General features: G+C 37.2%; 1 protein-coding gene across 1 annotated transcript in view; it reads right to left on the bottom strand.

The window, feature by feature from the left end:
- Positions 1 to 9,074: 9,074 nt before the first annotated feature.
- The window catches only part of ko (Stork-head domain-containing protein knockout), a 48,984-nt gene continuing 34,570 nt past the window's right edge, over positions 9,075 to 23,488 (bottom strand). Inside the window, exons 4-8 of the mRNA XM_017609396.1 lie at positions 19,602 to 19,860; positions 11,852 to 12,060; positions 11,556 to 11,780; positions 11,269 to 11,420; positions 9,075 to 11,206 (exon numbers count right to left, since the gene is read on the bottom strand). Of these exons, the coding sequence (XP_017464885.1) occupies positions 9,128 to 11,206; positions 11,269 to 11,420; positions 11,556 to 11,780; positions 11,852 to 12,060; positions 19,602 to 19,860 (2,924 nt within the window). The 3' untranslated portion in view covers positions 9,075 to 9,127. The remainder of the gene's footprint in view (positions 11,207 to 11,268; positions 11,421 to 11,555; positions 11,781 to 11,851; positions 12,061 to 19,601; positions 19,861 to 23,488) is intronic.

Raw genomic sequence — 23,488 nt, 5'->3', positions numbered from 1 at the left:
GAGTATAATAAAGTGCAAGTTTCAAGTCGCTAAAAATTACCATTGATTTTTTTGAATTTTTTTTGTCGAGGGTGTTGCGGATTTTTTTCCATGTAAAAAAATATTTTGATCATGTGTTATATGAAATGAATTATTAAATGAAAATTATTAAAAATAAATAAATAAACATAATTTGCAAGCAATATCGTTTTGAATTTCGTTGCTAATTACTTGCACGCATCTGTATGTGCTAAAGCATAGTGTACTTTTGTTGACTATTAACTAACAGTTGTTTTCAGATGGAACTGGTAAAATACCTATCGCTAAATATGGTGAGATCATTGAGATGAGACATGAGAGAAAATTATGCACATATAATATGCGTCTAACACTCAAAAATATTAACTTAAAATATGCAATAAAACCAGAGTTGGGGATTATTCGAATAAATTGTTATTTAGATAATTATTCGAATAAAATTTTATCCGTAATATAATTATTCGCAGATAACTTATTCACGAATAATTTATTCGTTATTTTATTGCTAGCGAATAATTTATTCGTTATTTTATTCGTTATTTTAAATAATGNTGGTTTCGCGGCCCCTGATAAGATTTTTTGCGTTGGCCAATGCAAGAATAGCGTTGAAAACCAAATATGGGTAAAGTAAAAATTCTTAATTTAGGTTGAACAACTAAAGAGCAGAACCCTTCTCACACATATTTCTGCTAAAAAAATAGCGCTCCGATGCTATATGCAAGAAAAAATTCCTTTCAATGTCATGAGCGTTACCGATGGTCTTATTTCCACTTGTGAGATCTTTTCTAAGCGTGCGTAATCTTCTTCTATGATCTTGCAACTACAACATTGGTCCGATGCGTCAACCTCTAGTCTTATGTCATGTAGGCCAACAAAAGTCCTTATAAGGAAGCTGAAGAGCACAGATGTGCGTTTTCTATTATAGGAGAGCCAAAAATCCTCGATGTAAAATTTGGTCATTGATATACCAACAGTGGTCTTTCTTGGAAGGATGTGGGCGAAACTTTCCTTGCTGATTCGCCACTTTTAAAATATCCAAGAGCTGGTTTCCTTGAGTCTTACTGCTGCAGCAATGGCCGCCCGAGCAATTTCATCAAGCGGAGGTAGATGCAAGGTCGCATTTAGGGTGTATGACGACGTGAGACATCGTAAATTCGTATAATATAAACATAAAAAACAAAGTAGTCCAGACATATGGGGTTTCTAATGATTTCGACTGCAGCACCATTATGAATTGCAACCTGATTGTGCAATAAATAGATGGAATAACCTCCGAAAATTTGATTTAAATCTATCCAGGGGTTTGAGTTAAATCGTAACAAAAACGGTTATCATTTTATACATAAATATATGTACATATCTATATATAGATAAATTACTTGTTTTATTATTATTTTATTCGTTATTCGAATAATTAGTGAAGATAATAGTTATTCGAATAACGAATAAAATAATTTATCCGTCATTCGAATAATTGTTTTTTGAATAAACAAAATTATTTATTATTTACAAATAACAAGAAAAACAATTTATTCATTTGTTATTCGTCATTCGAATAAATTTTGCCCAACTCTGAATAAAACTTCAAAATATGTAGTCATAAATAGTGTTTAAAAAAATCTTGAAAGCACAAACATTTAAAGAAATACATAGCAAATATCGTTACCTTAATTCATAAAAGCCCAACCAACGCTTTTTTCGAAACTGCATTTTTCACAGATTTTAGCTGGATGTATTGAAATACACCTTCAATAAAAATTGATAGTACCAAAATAACGGAGTCACATGCCACTTTTTAAAGAGCCCTACCTGTTTTTGATACTCTTTTTATAATGTTTCTTGCTTCTGTAAAATAAAAAAAGTGGTTAGGGCCTTTGTGAATTAAGGTAACGATATGTACATTCAGTGACCCAAAGAAAATGGGGCCGTTTTTACAATAGTAACAAGTGTTTTTTCATATTAACCCTAGACATGCGTGGTCGATGCGACTAACAATATTAGATGTAATATTGAAAATGAATATAATTAATATTTTGTTAATGTGTTAAAAAAACCCAAAATCATCAAATGTATTTTCTCTTTAATTGTGGTTTGTTTCTTATTTAAATTCAAAGTTCGTGCTAGTCGTTTCGACAAGGCTTGCAGCCAGGGTAAAAAAAGCGAAGCACGTCCAGGGTTAAATTCATTAATTTTAATTAAATACTGATGTTTTACAAAAATATATATATGGTGATCCATCTAGACCTTGGTTTTTTATTTGTAAATGAAACGCTTAAAACAGAACTGGATGTCGAAATCTTTTTTATCACACGAAAGAGTATTCTCTGACATTAATTTAAAAAAAAAAATCATTAAAATCTTTGGCCGCATACAGAAAAAACCTCAAATAACGAGTGCTACCGCACCATGATAACAAAATTTTTGTTGCCTGAGATTGAAGCCCGTAACATATGGGTTCAGCGAGTTATCATTTGATAAGTCAAACGTTTTCGTCGATAAGCCAGCTATGATTCTAAACTTGGGAGCCAGCATTACTCGCGTAATTCGCGTAATGTTGGAAAATATAATTGAAAATTGGACCTTCCTTCCACCTACAGCGTAGTCGCGGTCAACATTGGAATGAAATTATTTTTAAAAAGTAATTATCAGAGAATGTTAATTCGGATAATATTATTGACTCCGATATCCAGTTCTGTTTCAAGTGTTTTATTTAAAATTAGAAAATAGTCCAGATAGATTACCCTATATAAATATATAGGGAATCTTATAGCATAAGCCATATAAATCAAACAGCCTCATTGCATAAGTCGTAAATTAAAGAAAATGCACGACTAGACAACATTGGCATCGGTCGTGTCGAGTAAAAATTGGTATGGCACCATGGAAAGGCTGGAATTTCACACAAATCTGAAGAAGTTAAATAACGTGTGAAAACCCCCTTATGTAGGGCGCGTTCAGAAATGCATCAAGCCAAAGCATCAGTCTCTTTTATATCTAAACTATAATTTATAGAAATGTCAAATATGCGCAACCACGGCTAAAAGCCAAATAGAAACTTAGTTGCGCAAATAAGACATTTCCATCAATTATAGTTTAGATATAAAAGACTCTGATGCTTTGGCTTGATGCATTTCTGAACGCACCCGTATCGTATCTTCATAAAAATTACTCCACATCTGGCCTATCATATATTTATTTGGTGTCTCAAATGTGTTCGCATTTTTGTCAACTTCTGCACTTTTCCGATGACCTGTAAAATATTTCTGAGGATGAATTCAGACTGAAGTCGAAATATCGCAAAAAAAAACGAATGCAAAATCTAAAAACACATGTGTTTAATTGCCATGTAGCCTTAATCTCGAAAAATAGTCAATGTTATTTCTGTGCTACTCATAATAATTATTTTAGTTAATTTTTACACTTTATTACTTCATAAATATGTTGTCCCGGTTAGGTAAAAGCCAAAAGCCTTGTGGTTTGCGATATGACTTGACTCTCAAAAATGACTTGCACTCGACACGGCGCTCGCAGTAGGTCTAAAAGTTTAAAAAATTTTGCAAAATACGTACAATTTCAAGAAATTAAAAAAAATTGTATTTTAAATTTTAAATGTTTCATGCAGAATTTTCAGATATCTTTCGAGTATGCAGTTTTTTACCCCATTCAATGTCGGTATAATACTTGTACTTGCGTTTCGCATTTGTTCTATAAAACATACGCTCAGTTTTTTATATGGAAAAAAAAGTGCAACACTGTCGGCGGAAAAATTTTCAAAAGTCAACAAAAATTATGCATAAAATGTCCATTTTACTGAAAACATGCGAAAATATTCATTTTACTGTAAACACCAGAAAATATGCCATACTAAATATTTGTTAGTTCACAAAGATTTTTATTTATATTTTTTAGCAGATGTTCAAACAAACACGCAGGAAGGAAATTAGCTCCATATAAATCATTAATGAATATTGTGCACATTTAAGCAGCCAAACCGTGAAGACATAGCATTTTTACTTTCTTATCAAATATCTGATAATAAAATAGTCGCTCTAATAGCCGGGCGTATTTGTAGATATAAACATGCTGTACGCATGCGAACATGCGAAATTGAATTTAAATTATACATAAATTCCTCTCAAAGAATTTCCTTACCTGTTAGTCTACAAATGAACAAAAAAATGCTGTGGTCTACGATTATTTGATTTATACTGGTTTTATTCCCTTTTATTCTACTTGTATATGATGCGATTTAAGGCCTTTCAAGATAATAAAATTTTTAGTGATAAGACTTTTTATTAATTTCCTTAAAGTTAAATATTACACAAACCATACTACATTTTATTGTTTTTGTTTTGTTAAACATTTATGCTTATGTCTTATTCGTTTTCGAAATAATCGTATATCTGTTGTATTAGCACAACAAACTCATTTAAATGCAAACTATGTATAATCTTAGAAAGAAACAGTTGATAAAACTAAAAATGTATAATCAACTAGTCAATAACATTTGAGAAATGCAAAACGACGTCAAAAAAAAAATCTATTACGTTTATAATTATAGTTATTGTAAAATATTAGGTATGTATAATTAATTGCTCCTTTTTGTATGGGACATATTTTCACTATTGAATGCTGTATATTTTCCGTAAAACGAGTGAATTGAGTTTTTAAAAATTATTTAACAAATTAAAATAAACAAATTTTATATAGTACGCATTCAGATCTACATTGCATGTACACACATATGTGTATGTGTATACATATTTATGTATACATGTGGTTGCATTCAAAACATGTATTTATTATTGTATTTTGCGGGCGGCATTGTAAAGATTCCAACCAAATAAATAAACGAATTGCATATTGGCATACATTTACAAATGTACATATGTTTTAATTTTAGTAAGTATATGTATGTATATTTAAATAAAAAATGCAAATCTTAAGTAAAGATAAAAAAATTAATTCAATAATATTTTTTGTTTTGTTTTAAAAACTAAAACATTTTGGCACTGTAAAGAAATTAGTCACATAAACTTATAAGATTATAAATTTTCATTCATGTTTGTTTTTTTTTGTGCTGCTTTGAACAAAGTTTTTTGTACCAGTTGGGATTATAATTCGGCGTGGAATTGCGAAACACACGCTGCTCATTAATTACAATTGAATAAACAAGAAGCGGAAAACAAAATTATCAGATATGATTATGGACAATAATTTTGGTGATTTTAAAGGAACTAACTCCGCTAAAACAAACACAAGTATCTTAAGACCATCTCTGACATGTGAATAAACGTGTGAAGCTGAGTCCCACGCAAGTTTTGCAAAAAATTAAATTCAACAGGGAACATAGAGGAGTTCATAGGACATAAACCGCTTTTAAAATGTATTTTATTTAACTTTAGGTTTAATATAAAAAAACAAACGATTGGATTTCAAACATCACAGTATCTATAATTCAAAGCCAAAAAGAGATAACTACAAATGGAGAAAAGAAACGCGGCCTAAACAAAAGGATGCATGCACCATATTACGGTTTTATTAGTACATATAATTATTATTATCATTTTCAATTCAGCTACATATGACTACAATCTGTTTCTATTTCTCATTTTCTTTTACATAATGCAATACTTTTTTTCGATACAAAACGGTACCGACCTTTGACTCTGCTAGCTGGAAATCCATGCATATAATTAAAGCCAAATTTTATTATGGAATTTCCGATGAATTAACCAATAAAGTAACCAATGTTTAAAGGAGTCTAAGGTATTCATGATTGCTCGATATTGGTGTCCGAAAGTAAACGGATATCTCTCGTATAGATATAGCTCGCTTCTTCACCGCAAAAAAGCTAATAATCTCCCACACGAAATGCTCGCAAAACATTATAACGTTGGCGTGAGAGGTCAGGATGTAGTTGGGAATTCATGAAGATGGTGTACCACTTCTGACTGTGATAGAGTAAACTGCCAACCGCAATCGCCGATAAAACCCAGCACCGTGACAAATCTATTGTTGCGTTCCCACGACAGTCGGGTCTACGTAACCGGAACGACCCAGATTTATATCTGGCCAAGGACTGTCACTCCAGCAACACTCCCCAAAAAGTCTTCGGGGAATTTGTATGCTGCTATAAATCTATTGTTGTTGTTGTAACATAATAATAATTCCCCAAAGAATTTTGGGAGAACCATCTGGAGTGACAGTCCTTGGCCAGACACTTATAGATGTGGGTCATTCCGGTTACGTAGACCCGACTGCCGTGGGAACGGTGAGAAAGTCCTCAAGTCGTTCGCTTGCAGCTCTTGGGATGAAGAAAATTAAACGTTATTGGCAACATAAAAGGCAACTGGCCGACCTTTTCTGAACTATGCAGCGCCAGTCTGGTCATCGGGGTCTAGTAGCACGCAGTGGATAAAGCTACAGACATGCCACAACACAGCACTCCGGAGAGTTGCGGGATGTATTTTGATGACGTTAGAACATCATTTGCATAGCGGGACTTAGGTGCTCTCAGTGAGGGAACACAGTATTATGACGAGCATGTCGTAGTGGATCGGTTGCTTTTGAACAGGCACTTTTTTGTTGAAAGCAGAAACTCCTATGCACGTCAGAAAACATTTTCATGAACTCACTGACAAGATCTAGGATTAAGTACAACAACACTGCATCCAATGCTATACAGACAGGCAATTAACGAAATTCATCGAGAGACTATCACAATCTCTTGCCTCGTGATTGCCTCAAAGCAGCGGATGAGCTGTCCGTCTTATGAATGCCGTCATAGGAGTACAATCACCACCTGTAGAAGAAAGTGAGCTTCAACTGCCGAAAGAGACCTGCGTAACTCCGGCTCATTGTTGTAGGTTAAACTCCTCTTTGTCCAGAGTAGACCCCGACGTACCCAACGTATGGTAAGCATTTGAAAGTTCTCCTCACAACACCATCCACATCTTCACATGCCCACTCAACCCAACTCAACTAAAATCCCTCCCATCTGGCCAACCTCTTCAAAATAGTATGTTTCCTGTGCTTTCCGATAGTTGATATTGACAACAACGTTTGATGGACTATCCGATTCTAAGCAGGGCTCAATAGCCACAACAACAACAACAAGCGTATCAGCTTCCACAAGGGCCTCTCGTAGTTCTAGCGCAACTAAGATCCTTATATTGTAGACCGGAGGTGGGCAGCCTCGACAGAGCATTTGTGAAATGTGCGTGCAATTGATATCACTGTGTGCGTGCGAACAATCGTGCAGTTGAATGAAGCTTTCGCTGCCTTCTCAAGCAGAGCGTGTATGTATACGCCCGCCATGCGGACGCTGCCCAGGGCTGCTGTAGACGGTTAAACTCCTATTTATGAAACCTAGCCCCATATGACAATAGCCTCCTTCCCCTGGTCGAAAGATCATATTTCATGGATCTACCGCTAGTTGGCTTGACGATTGAAAGATTAGCTGATCAAAAGTGGGATAAATAGCCGCTAAAACAACAACATAAGCTAGGATTTTCTATTCTGAATATTAACTGTTGTGTTATAAAGAAAGTCTGGACTAAGCCATTATGCGTATCATTCAAATGTCCTCCACGAGACCGTTTGTAGGACGTAATCCCTTTGAGGTGATTTTTTTTACACAATTATGGCAATAACTCGGCCATTTTACCCTTCGATTGCTTCAAGGTTGTGAGATTGTTAGAAATTCGAATAAACGCAATCATTCGCATAGCCCCACAAAACGGATTAAAGGCGTTAAATCGCAGGCGCGTGGCGAGAAACCTTGTATTAAGCTTTGGCTTGCTACATTTCTGAACACAGCCAAAGTCACATCGCCGAATCTCGAAATTAAGCGTCCTGGGAATTTATCGCGCAATAATGCTATAACTGGGCGCGACGTGTAGCGTGCCGCCTCGTCTGATTGAAACCACATTAGCTTTTTGGGCAAAGCAGGTCATTGATCATCGGCATAACGCTGGGAATTGACTCCCTTAAGATCTAAAGTACCCTCTGCTAAACTACAACTATGATTGGATACGCTCCAATGCTGTAGCGATATACAGAAAAAATGGTGGAACTTGACCATGATGCAATAATACTAGGCGGTATCAGTTGTGACAGCTCGATTTGACACAGTCTTAGCTCAGTAGCATAAGAAGAAAACCGGGAAGAAATTAATCCCCATAAGGGGAAAAATATAATATTTCACATTTTCTCCTAAACAAAATTTGTTTTTTTTTTTAGTATATTTGTAATGAAATTAAATAAAAGAAGATAAAGTACCTTTTTAAGAAAACAAAATGTGTACACTGAGCAAAAATAAAAAAACGTTCAACTATATTATTAGGCAAAGAATTGTTAAAGAAGTAACACTGTTTCACCTAAGGCAGTCAATATGGCGGAATTAGAGCGAGAAGCTGCCAACCGATAACACCTTGTATTATTGCATCATGGAACTTGACATAAAAGCCCACAGATATGCCTTCCGATCTCAGCCGGCTTTGTTGAAATTCGCTCTTAATTCTACAACAACCTGGGCTCATTTGCGATCTGCAGGTGTAAGGAGTTTGCACCTAAAGCCAATCCCTATATCTCCATCTTAGCAAAGGTTATTTTGTCGAACGAGTACGAAAACTTGTTAATTTTGCAAAAACCTGTAAGCTTTACAACACGAAACTCGAAAATATTTTTCATACAAATAATGACCGTTCAGCAAGTGTTCGTGATTTTCGAGCCCCTTCTGTTTGCAGAAAATACACATACAGCCTTATCCCGAGTTTCATTTTCCCCGAACCGGTTAACTTTTCACATTTGGTTTCCATGTATTTACTATGGGCGGATAAAAAATTTTTGGGTGAATTTTTTTTTCGGGGAAACTAAGGATAAGAGCTATAGTATTTTTTTTTTCAAAACTAAAAACGACTTAGAGAATTTTCTACATATTAATTAGTTTTGGTAGTCAAAGTTGTGTTCGCGCTTATCAAGATTTCATTACTCTATTATGCCACCCAAGGAGTTTCTATGGACCTATTTCTATTTCTTTTGTTAATTTTTCTTTTTTTTTTGTATTCAAACCCTGATAATTATCAATCGGTTATTGCAATTTTTGCTACACCATTCCATAGTCGGTGCGGACCGGCGTCGGTTGATTATTTTGTTGCTTCTCCTTGTTCGCAGCTGCAGCAGCAGCCATATTAAGTTCCACCAACGTGTCGATACTATTCAAGCTTACACCCTGCAGAATCTTCTGCGCCGCCAATGAGGTAAAATTAAAAGATAAATCCGTTAGACTGGGAAAATTATAGAGGTCTTCATTGCCCACCGCTGGCGGCGCCACTGCGCCATTTGGGTCCTTCGATAAACTGAATCGGCGATCGAGTCCTTCCTTTTCGATGGACTTGTCACTTGCATTGGTACAGTTATTGTCCTTTAAAGCTAAATTTGGCTCACTACCCACAGCAATTATATTTTTTTGAAGTATATGCGCAAGATCGTCTCCATTGATGGCTGGGCTTGAGCTCAGCATGTTTCCGGTCTTTTGGAGATTACCCGATGACTCATAGCGATTCAGGTTCTTTAAATCACAATTGGAGTTCATTAGTTTTGATTGCGCTGCATCCTTTGTGTTCTTCTCGTAGAAGCGTAAATTACCGACTGAGCCTGCAATTTCGAAATCTTGCTTCGCAGCGAGGGCTGCCATCGCCAGTGTCTTTTCGCCGCTGGGGGAGTTCGGGTTGGATTCGTTCTTCAGAACATTGTTCTTATAGACAATGTTGCTGGAACCGTGTTGGGGCAGTTGTAAGCACAATTTTCGGCTGTTGTTCATGGTGGCATCATTGTTGATATTCTTTGTGAATTTTGAGGTATCAATCACTTCGGTTGAGCTGAGCGTGTCCAGATTGTCCGGCGATGTTTCGCTAATAAAGGATATGGAGTCGCATGTTTCGGAATTGGCTTCATTCTCGCTGATCGAGTTGTCTTTGTAAATGTGTTGCACAGTTATTGGTTGTTGGTGGCGCGTCGGCATTGGCTGCGAGTGTGAGTGCGTCTGCAATTGTGTCTGATTCTTTTTCTGTTGCTGTTGTTGTTGGCCTCTTAGGGGCGTAGTTTCCTGTTTCGATAAGGTTTTCTTGAAGATTTCGCCCTTCTCGTTAGTTGTCGTTTCATTATTGATTATATACACATTTGAGTTCTCTATAAGCTTTCCATTCTCCAGCGTTATAACGCTACGCGCCGGTGAGTTTTGCACATAAATCTTCGTGCTAGGTATGTTACTCTGACTGCCATTGGAGGTAGTCACCTGCAGCGTTATTGAGTTGTTGGAGTTCGAACTGGGCATGCCATTAAAGAGAGATTGCCCCGTAGAAGGATTTGGCGATCTTCCTGTTGTCGTTTGTTGATTAGTGATTTCCTCCAATATTCGTGACGGAGTTGAGGAACGTTGGCGCTGTGATTGCTCAGCGGCACGAGCGCGCATGGCCTGATGACGCGGAGTTCCGCGCGGCGATCCATTCAATACAAGTATCGATCTGGCCGGACTTGGTTGCACCACTGCCGTATTGGTCGAGCACTGCGAGTCAAGACTAGAATGACCACTGGTTTTGCTGAATGACACCTTGCCACTATCAATACTCGATGGTCCCGAGGTAAGCATGGAAGAAGCCTTGCCCGATTCCAAACTAGATGGACCACTTTGTACACTGCGATAACAAACCTTACCGCTTTCCAAGTTGCTGGCATAGCCGTTCACTATAATGTTGTCTGCCTGTCGTTTCGATGTTGTTTTGCTAGACGAGCGGGAAGGTGACTGCTCGAAAATGTGTTTGCCGATAACGCTCTTAGAGGCAGATTTCTGTACAGTCGCTGCAGCCGCGGATTGATTCGGGGTGGAAAGCCTTGAAAGCGTCGCGGAGGAGTGATTGATTTTGTTCGTGGGCGCTGGAGCGGTGGTGATACTCGTTGTACCGATCGCCGTAGCTGGTATGGATTGCGTTGAACGGGGCAGTGAACTGCTGCTGTACACCGGTGAGCGCCGGCGTATAGGCGAACAATCTCGGGATGATATGAGAAAATTCGAGTCGCTGGACATGTGGCGACGATGTCGGCGTGGCAGTGTAAGCGAGCGTTGACTTAACTCCGAACCATCGTAGAATGTGGAATTGGAAAGCGTATGCACCACCGGCATATCCTGAAGATATATTATATAAAATAACCAATTTTATATATAAAAATCTTTGGACTGAAACTTACGTGATCGGCTGTTTGTGTGCCAACACTGTGCAGATGAACAGCTCGGGAATTGAACCACTCGGCAGGCGGGAACTGCGCTGAATACGTTTCAATTTGACGTTGCTTGGCACGCCCACTCCGTCTGAAGAGCCGCGACAGTAAAGATCCTTTTTCTAGAACAACAAAAATTACCGGATTTAGCTGATCTGCTATTTAAGGTAAGTCATTTCCAACGAATTACTAATTTTAAAATGTTATATACTTTTACTCATATTCATAAGATTGACTCAAGCAAATGTTGCACTTACTTGGTGACGAAGAATCTGTGCTTTGATACTCCGAGCTGCTGCTGTCAGTGGCTAAGGTTTGTGCGTATGTCTTCGAGAGGCTTCGTGTCGACGCGCATCGCTGCAATCGTTTCGAAGATCCAAACAAACGCAAACTGTGCCTTCTCTCCAGGCTGCGAGGTGTTGGGAATGAGGCGCTGCGTCTTTTAGCCGCGCGCGGATAAAGTATTTTATCATTTGGATTACCTACCAAATAAACAAAGTATGGAAATCGAGTATAACACGCACCAATACATCCAATTTGTGCAATCGCTTACCGCCACAAATAACATCGGCCAAATTAGTTTGTATGCATTGATGTGTTAAATCGCCATCTCGTTCGGTGGAGATTTCGCCGTAAAATGAATGAAGCGCCTCCGCGTTGGTCATGAGCATAGTCCGCGCCTCCTGAGGTATTTCGTCGGTTTCTTCAAAGTCCTGATAACCGTTGCGTATGGCACGCGGTCGGGAACGGCTTCGGCGTCGTCTGAAAATATTTATATTTGGTTATTAGAGATAATCGGATTGCAGTTATTTCAATTTGAATTTTAAATATATAGCAAGTAACTGGACTCTACATGTTAACGCGCGCTTATTATAAATAAATACCAATTGAGACCAACTCTGCTTGGACAATGAAAATATCTTATGAAGCAGCTTTTAGAGTTTTCGAGATTAAGATTACGCGTTGGCGATGACGAATACCGTAGATGATTTAACGATGAGCTGAATGAGCTTTACAACGATATATAAATAGTGCAACGAATTAAAGTTCAGCGGCTCCGCTGACTAGGTCATGTCGTTCGAATGGACCCAAACGCTCCTGCTCTTAAAGTATTCAACGCGGGTCGCGATGATAATAACCGCGGAAGAGGAAGGCCTCCTCTTCGTTGGAAATACCAGGTGGAGAAGGACTTGGGTTCACTTGGCATTTCCAATTGGCATCAGTTCGCATATAACGAAATGACTCGTGTGCTGCTTTGGACTCGGCCGCTTAGGCGGTTACAGCGCCAATAATGAACAATAATATATTTGATAAATGGATTTTAGATAAATATTGGCCAATGCTCATATTTTAAGCGGTTTATGCCGTCGCCGTAAGACCCGGGTTCAATCCCTGCCCAAAACCAATTAAAAGTACCCGTCAGCTGGTTGTGTCAAACCGCTGACAACATCAAGAATATGAGCGAAAATTGTTGCTTAATCGTTTAAGTCTGAGCCTCTGTCATAGTCCAGTGGTTAGAGAGGTCCCAGGCTCGATTACCGGTCTGAGTAACACCAAAAAAGGTTTTCTATTAATTCCTGAAAGCGGTCGTCTTTTTGGGGGATATGTAATGTTTCGAACCCAGAATAAACCGAAATATAGTTTATTTCAGTTAGATTACTTTAGGTTATGGTGGTTTCCACTCTGCATAGACCGGCAGAAACACACTTAGGCCAATTGTTTCCCATTGTGGTGCTACCATTTTAGGAGCTCTTGTTCCTTTCCCTTAGTTTCCCCTATGATAGAACCATAGTGTAACCTTAACGTATCGTTGAAGGCCGCGGACGTCCACAGAGCCGAGGTTAGCTAAACACCGAAACGCATGTTCATTAAAAATAGCAAGTCTTGACCTTGCCACAGCGGGACAGTGGCAGAGATAGTGTTCTATACTATCCATCTCCTCTTCGTCCCTGCAGGCACGACAGAAATCGTTACCGGGGTAATCCATTCGCCTAGCATGCGCTCCCATTAGCAGTGTCCTGTAGTTATACCGAAAACTATGCTAATAATGGGGTGGTCGATTTGTATAACAGTTTTGGATATTTTCTATTTAATATATGACCAGATCTGATTTGTAACGGAACATGTTGGTTCTTCCGCGCCCATCGTTCGCTGGCAAATTCAATGAAAATAGACTTCAGTCGGTGCTTAATCGAGGACAGGGGGACGCCTGCATCGAATGCAGAATTTACTGAGCATAGTTCAGTCCAACTTTATTGTAGAGCTGCGACCCGTCCGTAGTGATAGAACTTTTTAGGAAAGTATCGATACTAGTACTCATATAGAAAACTATAAAGAAGTATCGATGCGAGTACTCACATTCGCAAAAAAGTATAGATAATACTTGTACTTTCAAGTATTTTTAAATCAAACACGAAAAGTTAACAAAAATCAGATTGCTTTGCGTTACTGACCTCTTACTATTTGTAAATTAAATAGACACTGCTTCAAATAGCACTTCATAAAGAAGTTTTGAAATAAACTTGCAGTAAGTTTACTTCTACATGCGGGAGGTTCCATGGGAAAGTGAACCTCAGTGCAAAAATTATTTTCTTTATAAAACTAACAAACGTGTGGATAAGGCATTTGTAAAAATCTTGAATCAGCCAAAAAATAACAAATTAAATTTTTAAATGCATTTTTATTACCTTTTCCACGTTTTGAAATCAAGGTCTAAGTAAATTTTTTTTATTGAGTTTAAAGTAGGTTATGCTGAAAGCACTGTCAAATAATTTTCCATCCAAAATTCAAGTGTTTGGTAAGAAATATATATAGTAGAACTTAGCTGCTTTTAATAAAATTGTGTTATATATTAAATTGTGTGACTGCTTTATCTATATTATGAGTTATTATTAAGAAGTATTGGCCTTGTCCCACCCGTGACAAAAAACGCTAAAAGTTGTTATATTTAATTACATAAGTTGAGGTTGTGTTTCGTGTTTGTTACATAATGTTAGAACTTCATTGCAAATATTTACCACACTTGCATTGTCGTTTCCACGTAGTTAGATAAGAATAATTCAACAGAGAAGCATGTCCCACCCGTGACAGCTATGTGTGGGACAGTTTTCAGAGGTAGGTTAACAGGGCTGATAAGCTTTATTTGTTTGTTGATGTGGACGCAGGGCAGGAGGGGGGATGCACGGACTCGTCCATTATCTATATGCCCTTGTGGTCAGCTGATTAAGTTAAGTTACATTTTGACCATTTTTGGTTTTTTGTTTTGTTAATCTAATGTTTATAGTTTTTTGTCTAGCACATCACCTAACCAGAACCACATAAATCTACATTCCAAACTTCTCATAAAAATTAAAAAAATTGAACAAACTTTAACAACTACGCCCAAAAATGTTAAACTTTTTGTTCACAATTTTTAGGTATGCAGTTTTGTATTCCATTAAATTTAAGTGGATAAAAGTGAAAATTTCAAGACGTTAATTTTTAATAATTTTTTTGGCTGACGGTGCTAAGTATTTTCTTCTACATAAAAGGCACCATCCTAAGATTAAATGTGAGTGAATTTAACCCCTACTTGGCTACTTATATTTTTTAATAACTAATCTTTATATATGGACCACACTAAAAGCTCCTTTTCATATAAAAATTCGTACGTGTCCTACCCGTGACAAACGTTGTCCCATCCGTGGCAGAAGAATTTCGGATTTTTTGTATAATAAAGCCATATANACTGCTTTATCTATATTATGAGTTATTATTAAGAAGTATTGGCCTTGTCCCACCCGTGACAAAAAACGCTAAAAGTTGTTATATTTAATTACATAAGTTGAGGTTGTGTTTCGTGTTTGTTACATAATGTTAGAACTTCATTGCAAATATTTACCACACTTGCATTGTCGTTTCCACGTAGTTAGATAAGAATAATTCAACAGAGAAGCATGTCCCACCCGTGACAGCTATGTGTGGGACAGTTTTCAGAGGTAGGTTAACAGGGCTGATAAGCTTTATTTGTTTGTTGATGTGGACGCAGGGCAGGAGGGGGGATGCACGGACTCGTCCATTATCTATATGCCCTTGTGGTCAGCTGATTAAGTTAAGTTACATTTTGACCATTTTTGGTTTTTTGTTTTGTTAATCTAATGTTTATAGTTTTTTGTCTAGCACATCACCTAACCAGAACCACATAAATCTACATTCCAAACTTCTCATAAAAATTAAAAAAATTGAACAAACTTTAACAACTACGCCCAAAAATGTTAAACTTTTTGTTCACAATTTTTAGGTATGCAGTTTTGTATTCCATTAAATTTAAGTGGATAAAAGTGAAAATTTCAAGACGTTAATTTTTAATAATTTTTTTGGCTGACGGTGCTAAGTATTTTCTTCTACATAAAAGGCACCATCCTAAGATTAAATGTGAGTGAATTTAACCCCTACTTGGCTACTTATATTTTTTAATAACTAATCTTTATATATGGACCACACTAAAAGCTCCTTTTCATATAAAAATTCGTACGTGTCCTACCCGTGACAAACGTTGTCCCATCCGTGGCAGAAGAATTTCGGATTTTTTGTATAATAAAGCCATATATTTTTTGTAGTTTTTGCTTTGTTTGTGTTCGTGGTTCTTTGTTTTATTATAAGACATCAAGACATCAAGTTCGCACAGAAAAGTCAAATCTATTGGCAAAATTTCCGTAAAATATATCTGCTCCAAAAAGCAGTTTTTTTATCCCACCCGTGGCAGAAGAAATAAATCAGATTTTTTCCACATAAAAGTAAGTTGGAATTTTTTTCGTACTTTGTAATAACTCATATAATAGTAAATTAGGTAGCTTTTTCAAAATTTAGAATGGTTGAGTACTTTATACTTAAATTTAAACAAGAAAGAAATTTTTTTCTGTACAAATGTCCAACCCGTGACGGTGGAATCGCCCATGTGGAAAGTAATCGTTTATAGCAAAGAGCTATAAGTTTTTAACAGCAAATATTCTATAATGCTTGACGGGTAAATATATTTATAAACCACTTTACTTTTAAAATGAAAATGCTGGAGAATAGCCAAGTTATCGTGTCGAAGACCATACCCATTTATTATAGAAGGTGAAGCAAGAGATTCGTTCTCCAATTGAGTGGTCGCCGCGAATAACAAGTTTCTTTAACGTTACCGATATAAATGTACAATGTAAATTGTACATTCATATTTTATACTTTAAGAGCAACTTTATTGAATAGTCCAGTACCGAAAAAGTAGAAACCCAAATCAAACGAGTTTATGTATGTATGTGCGTCATTAAACACATTTTCTTTTTATTTCTGCAAAATTATAATCCTGTCGCTTACAACGTTATTCGCGGCGACCATTCAATTATTTAAGAATTTTTAGCCAAGCCCAGCGTTGAAATGGCCGCTAACCCTTCTTCTATGGTGTGTAAAAATTTCATAGCTGTACCGATTTCCAGTAGAACAAAATATGTATTAATTTTTTTTTTATGGGAGTATATGTTAGTTCAAAACTTTAAAGCGGTTTTTCTAGGTTTTTTTTTAGGGTAAGACAGTGTTGAAGTATATGAGCGTTATGTTCCTTTTCACGACATTCATATTGGCTATCGAAGAATATCTTCGAACGTTCGCCACGATGCTTATTGGTTAATTTTAAAACATTTTTAATTGAAAGATCGAAATTTTTTATATGCATTTAAAATTTTTTTTTACTTAAAAAAGGTTCTTAAAACTTCGATATTTTTTGGTATTCGCAATACTTACTCAGTACTTGTCAAAAAGTATCGAGTTCCCGATGCTACTCAGTACTCATGAAAAGTATCGATATTCTGTACTCGGTACTCATATCGTTCTATCACTACCCATCCGTAAGGATAGCGGTACATCCTTGGTAATGGTAATTTTTTTCTTTACTTATCAAATTTGGTAATTTGGTAATTTATTTTTCAATTTGGTAACTTTTTCGATTCGGTCCTACATGTCACAAAGATCAATACAGGAACTGATTCCACATTAGGATGTGTCCCGTAAGCGTTTCTTTTTATACAAATAACCAGTAATATCCTGAAAGTTTCGCAAGGCGAAAACTTGGTCCAGCGTTCCTTGGTTCTTGAATGGTGTGATCTCGAACAAACTACTTGAAAGTTGCTATTGCTATATCTACTGAGTCCTATCCTGGAAGGTTGTGGGTGGTCCTACCTTTCCTTGTCAGTTCAGCAGCTTTGCATTTGCCATCAATATTCCCGTGTACTCCGACAACCATATGAGTAAAGTTCTATGTAAATATGTACAAATCGTTGATGTTTTTTCAAAACCGTCCATCGACCAGTTGCAAAACCACCTAATACGCCGTTTTGCAAAAATGCCATTTGGTAACCCTGAACTCCAGGCATCGAGATTTATGCATACAAATTTATAAATCGTTATTAAAACAACAGATTTGTAAAATAATAGTTAGAGAAAATATCGCCTATCAGGCAATGCCTTCAAAGAAAAACCGCTTTTTCGCTCTCCTGCAAAATTTTAGTGCCATAAGATAGGCGGTTTCGCAATTGGTCGATTGGCGGTTTTGTAAAAACATCGACGATATGTTTTCGCTCAACAAGCTACGGTAATCAGTAGGGCACTTCACGTGAGTCGAAACCTTTCAGGACTGCCTTGAACCGTTGAATATTTCCGGCATTTGTTAACATATGTACAGGTATGTTGGCAATAACTGGACAAACGTTGATTTTAAAGTGCTCCAAATTTTAAGGTTTAAGTATTCGCATAAATACGGCCATCCGAGTAGCCTCATAAAAAAGTCCAAAGAGGCCAAGTCGGATGATATCAGTGGCCAAATGAAATCCCCTCTACGGGAAATTATATGTCTGATAATCATCTGTTGCAATGGACGGTATCCATGACACTGCGAATGATCATATGCCTTCAGTTGTTTTGTGACCTGAGGTTTGTATGAATGGAGGTGTATATCCAAATGCAAAACATACTATTCTGAGTCATAAGACAGTACCACGCTCATAAAACGACACGCAATCGACAAATTTGTTTCTTCGGCCACGCTTAGTTTTGAAATCCTAACCAAGCATTTCTGGTGTTGTAGCTTTCAGTGCCCACAGATATAAAAATTATAGCATAATGGAGCGCTGATTGCCTGGAAAGGTTCTTGTCTTCAGATATATGTACAAAAATATGTATGTATACTTCAGCACGTAAAATAAGTTTGATAATTTTTTGTTGAATTTGGTACCTTTTTCTGGTGGTTTTGGTAAAAAATAAAAAAATCGTGTGGCAACACTGAATGTAACTCAGCTTATGCAGGGTTGCTGGTGCCCAGAGCCGGTACTCTGTAGTTTCATCAGAATTGAGTTTACTGTAAGGTTCCAGAGTAGGGTGGAGAGAACTAATCCTTGAGTGGTAGCTCTCCCTGCATGCGCTCTGTTACTTCTCAGTTTGAAAAGGTTGGCCACATCCCTTAATTCTGGCAAACTTTACTATCTATATGAGCATTTATTAAAGAGGAATAAAACAAAAACCAATTTCAAAACTGAAAACAGAATGCCTGGTAATGGACACGCCCCCACCTCTGATGAGATAGTTGTTCTTTCAAGAAGAAGTCTTATAAATTCCACAGCGTCATCTGGAAGAATATTGTTAAAGGCACCCTCTATGCCAAGAAAGATACCTAAGGTAAGTTCCTTAGAGACGAGTCCCTTTTCACTGTTGGACACAATTTCATGCAGCGCAGTGTCCAAGGATTTGGCCTTAGAATAAGCATATTGGCACCTCCGACATGTCCTCTGATGAACGGCGCTGTCGGATATGGGTGTCGCGAAGTCTTTCTAGAGGACGTTAGGCTTATTGGACTGAAATGAGAGACCCTTCCACCTTCGCTATGGAGATTATCCTAGCCATCCATCCATTTTCTAGGAATGTGGCAAAGCCAAGCCATGCCTTGAAAATGTCAGCAAGTAGTGGGCATAAAAGGTTCTGGATATTTATAAGGTTTAAAGGTCTTAATAGCCAATTCCACCTTTTCTTGTGGCAATATGCTATCTACTGAGTGCTGTAGAAGATAAGTCTTTTGATATGGTGCATCTCCCTTTGGTGCTCCTGTACACCCCGGGAAGTGGGTCCCCGAGAGAACATCTAGGATTTCGCTACAAGGGGAGGTGCATTCACCATCAGGCTTTTGGATATAATTTGAGGCAACTGAAGTTTCAGATCGGACCTTCCGTAATCGGTTGCCTTCAGAGGTTCCTCCGGTTAAGGAAACCAAATAAAATAAATTATAGTCAACTTACTCTGGCGTGAAGATGAAGTAACCCTTTGAGGTCTGATATATTTTCTGTTCTTGCATCAACTGTGCCAACGTATCGTAGATCACTTCCGTGGCAGGTGGTGTCATGTGCGGAAATCGTATGCTCAGCTTAATGCGCACATTTTCTATAGTAGCCGAATGACCCTCTGCGGTAAGGTCCATTATGACATCACATAGAGCCTCCGTCAATGGGGTAAATTGTCCTTGCACGGTCGGTGTTACGATGCAGTCATCGATATCACCTGAAAGAAACAACAGAAAGCAAGTAAAATAAGTAAATTTGTTTCAGATGGATACTTTGCAAAAAAAAAGGCTGGGACAATAACGGGTTAAATTGTGCAATATGACTTCAATTGGTGACAATCAAATAAAAGTCACTTGATTTTTAGGTGCAGTAAAAACTTGGCTAATTGAATGTGACCTCCAAATATATGAATGCATGACATCAATATATGTATGTACGCACATGTATGTACATATGTGTGTATGCATGTAGGCACATATGTGCAATGTGCACTGTTTTGGAATGTAAGCATGTGCATATGCTCGAGTATTTGACCGAGTAACCATCGTTGGTGAGTTGGCATTTCCATTTACAGCTGTAATTAATTTTTACTTGCATTAGTTGGATTTAGTCAGGTATGGTGTAAATCAAATGTGAGATTTTAATTAACTGAAGGCTATTACAAAATGGGCTCTGCATTTGCTGTGTTTGGGAAGATTGCAGAATCCAAATGTATTGGTCGGTGTTGATGAGGCAACCGATTTAATGATTGATTTACAACATAAATATTAATTTGACATTTGACACATTTAATGAACGAATTGTGGCTACTGCGATTTCGGCACAGCTTTTGATCGAATTAAAGCAACCGATGTTACTGAATGTGCCATATCTTTAAGCTGCTGATGAGAAATATTTGTACGTTGAATTTATTTCGCTATAACAGTATTTGCTTGTGGTGGCAGATTGATGGCAGGTTTAAGTATTTTTTAGTTGTGGAAATTATGTAGCAGAGTGATTAGTGATGCGTACCTCCACTCTGTGGGACCAAGATTCGATCGATAGCGGTCGCCCATCGGCAGGCAATGTCAACCCCCAAGTGTACTTCTGCCATGAAAAAGCTTCTCATAAAAAACAATTTTCCATTCGAGGACGGCGTAAAAATGTATGTTCATCTATTTGTGTAACAACTTCACGACGCACACCGCAAGTTAGAGGAGAAGCTTGGCGAAACACGTAGAAAAATGTGAAAACCCCAGATTTAATTTTTGTATATAATATGTACGTATAGCGGCTCAAACAAGTGTTCACGTGTTGATTTTTTTTTTTTTAAATATTCACAATGTTTTTCAAGTTAAATTTTTTTATTTTTCTATAAAAATATTGTCCAAGCTTTAGCCAAGTTTGAAACTTTTTACAAAGTTTAGGAAAATTCAACAAATTTCCATAAAAATTTCGTGCTTTTTGTTCCGAATTTTGTAAAACATTTCTGGGTATGCAGTTTCATAGTCCATACAATTTTAGTCTAATGAAGTGCAAGTTTTGAGGGGCTAAAAAATCCTGTTGAGTTTAGAGATTTTTTTTGTGACCGCTTTTACATTTTTTTTTTAAAATGCCGTTGATTTTTTTAAATTTTGTTGCGACCGGTCGCCCGCATTTTATTTCATAAGAAATTCATGCTTTTATGGAAAAAGTGCAAAAATCCGGCAGCATAAAAATCTATAAAAAATTCTCGCGACTTTTGGGTCGCTTGAAACTTGCACATCAAGAGAGTAAAATTGTATGGGCTATAAAATTGCATACCCAAAACTGTTGTAAAGTTCGGATTTAAAAGCTCGAAATATTGTTGAAAATTTGTTTAATTTTCCTAAATTTTGTATAAAGTTTGAAACTTTTGGTTTTGGTTAAAGCCTGCACAATGAACAAAGAAAAATAACAAACAAAATTTAACTTCAAAAACGTTGTGAATATTAACAAGTAAGAAAGACTAAGTTCGGGCGGAGCCGAACATTAAATACCCGGCGCAATTATTAAATATATGTTTTCCACCTTTCCGAAAGCTACCGCTACATGATAAGCCGGGGTGTATAAATTTTAAGTAAATTAGCGTCCTTAAATTTCGAAATAATGCAGTTTCAAGCATTTCTGAAATATACCGTTATATGAAAAGCGGTCGTAATTTTAGTCCNCGATTTCTCTTTTCATTCTGATCATTTATGTATACATTTGTCTATATCTATCTCGATTCGTTTTGCCTGTTACAAACAACCGTTATGTGAACAAAGTTATAATACCCTTGTGCACAAGTGCGCTCGGGTATAAAAAAATCAACACATGAACACTTGTTTGAGTCACTGTATATGTAAGCATATTCCCTGCAAAAATCGTAACTACTTCACGCATGTAAAGAGTACTCCCTAGGGGTCAAGGAGTACCAAAATTAACCGAAATGCATATAAGAAATGTGGTCCAATTAAAATTTCGATATTTTAGGGCTGGTCGAAATACTCCAGCTCTGCATTACATCAGAATATCACAAAGCTACTCCAAGCGTTTACTCCATGGAGTACCCACTTCCTGACAACATCGTTTAGTTAGTGGTTCATTTTGTAAGCGCTCCAATATGTCACAAATAGACCACATTAACAAACTATTTTTACAGCGTTATTCAGTGTTTTCTAAATATGTAATTAATATTCCGGTTTGAAGTGAAAAAAAACATCGATTCAATAAACTCCCTTTTTTCCGCTTTTCCTTTCCTCCTTCGTACTCATATTTTATTTACCATGTGCATCTTAAAGTATTTTCGCTTTTCACAAGAGCAGAAAAGCAGAAGAGATAAATATGCATAAGCAACGGCAGCTGTGTAGCATACAAGCCAATAAGAAAATGAAAACCAATCAAATCACTTGACTTCGGAGAAGATAATAGTGAATTTAGCACTTGACTGCATGCATTTTTCGCATTCGATGAAATTAATGAAATATAATCACCGAAGTTACGCTGGAGGTATTCACCTTCACGATGGCGCTACAACTTTGAGAGCTTGGCATTCGCTGGTCGCCACCTGCCGATCGCCATTGACTCCTGTGATTGACTTCCGTTAGTAATGAGCCTATTATTACTAAACTTTTTCCACGAGTGCACCTGCGGTGCTTATCACCCTTTTTGCTTTCTTCTATTATGTACCTTTGCATATAATTTATAGCCACTTATAATTTGAAAACTTTCGGCGAGATAAGTTGCTGTTTTGGAGGGCATAAATACTTTGAAAATATGTGCATATATATGTACATAGGTATATTAGTATGTTTGCACATACCGCTCGCTACATAAAAGCAAGAGTCGTTGTCTCCTTCATATCACAAAAAAACGTTCAATTTGTTCCAAGCGATTTTGATCACTCACTGTGAGGGTAAGCACCTTACGCCATGTTTTCTTTCTGTTTTTAGTACCAAAATTGTCATCATGGCCAATGTCACATTACACCAGGGTTCGGATTTGCCTCATTTTGGCCCCTCGCTCGCTCGTTAGTTTGCTCTGAGTTAGCGCAACTCACGAGGAACACGCGAGGCTGTTTGCATATGAGCACTCGTTAGGTACGAGCGCACGCGATGAGTAGCCAGCGAGCGAGTAAGCAAACGAGGGCGGCGCAAGAGTAGAGCGGCAAGCAAACGAGGGCCTCATTAGCTCTGCCCTNAGGCAAGCAGATTAGACAGGCAAACGGGTTGTTTGGTCAGCAAAAATGTATGGGATAAAAATTGCATCAACTAAGAATTTAGAGCAAACGATTGTATACACACATGTAGATATGTACATACATACATATATGCACATATGTATGTATTTATTTATGTATATATTTT

This window comes from Rhagoletis zephyria, unplaced genomic scaffold (assembly GCF_001687245.7).
Source record: "Rhagoletis zephyria isolate East Lansing unplaced genomic scaffold, Rhagoletis_zephyria_1.1 Rzeph_scaffold_00223, whole genome shotgun sequence".
Taxonomy (NCBI): Eukaryota; Metazoa; Arthropoda; class Insecta; order Diptera; family Tephritidae; genus Rhagoletis; species Rhagoletis zephyria.
This window is presented reverse-complemented; position numbering and strand designations above follow the sequence as displayed.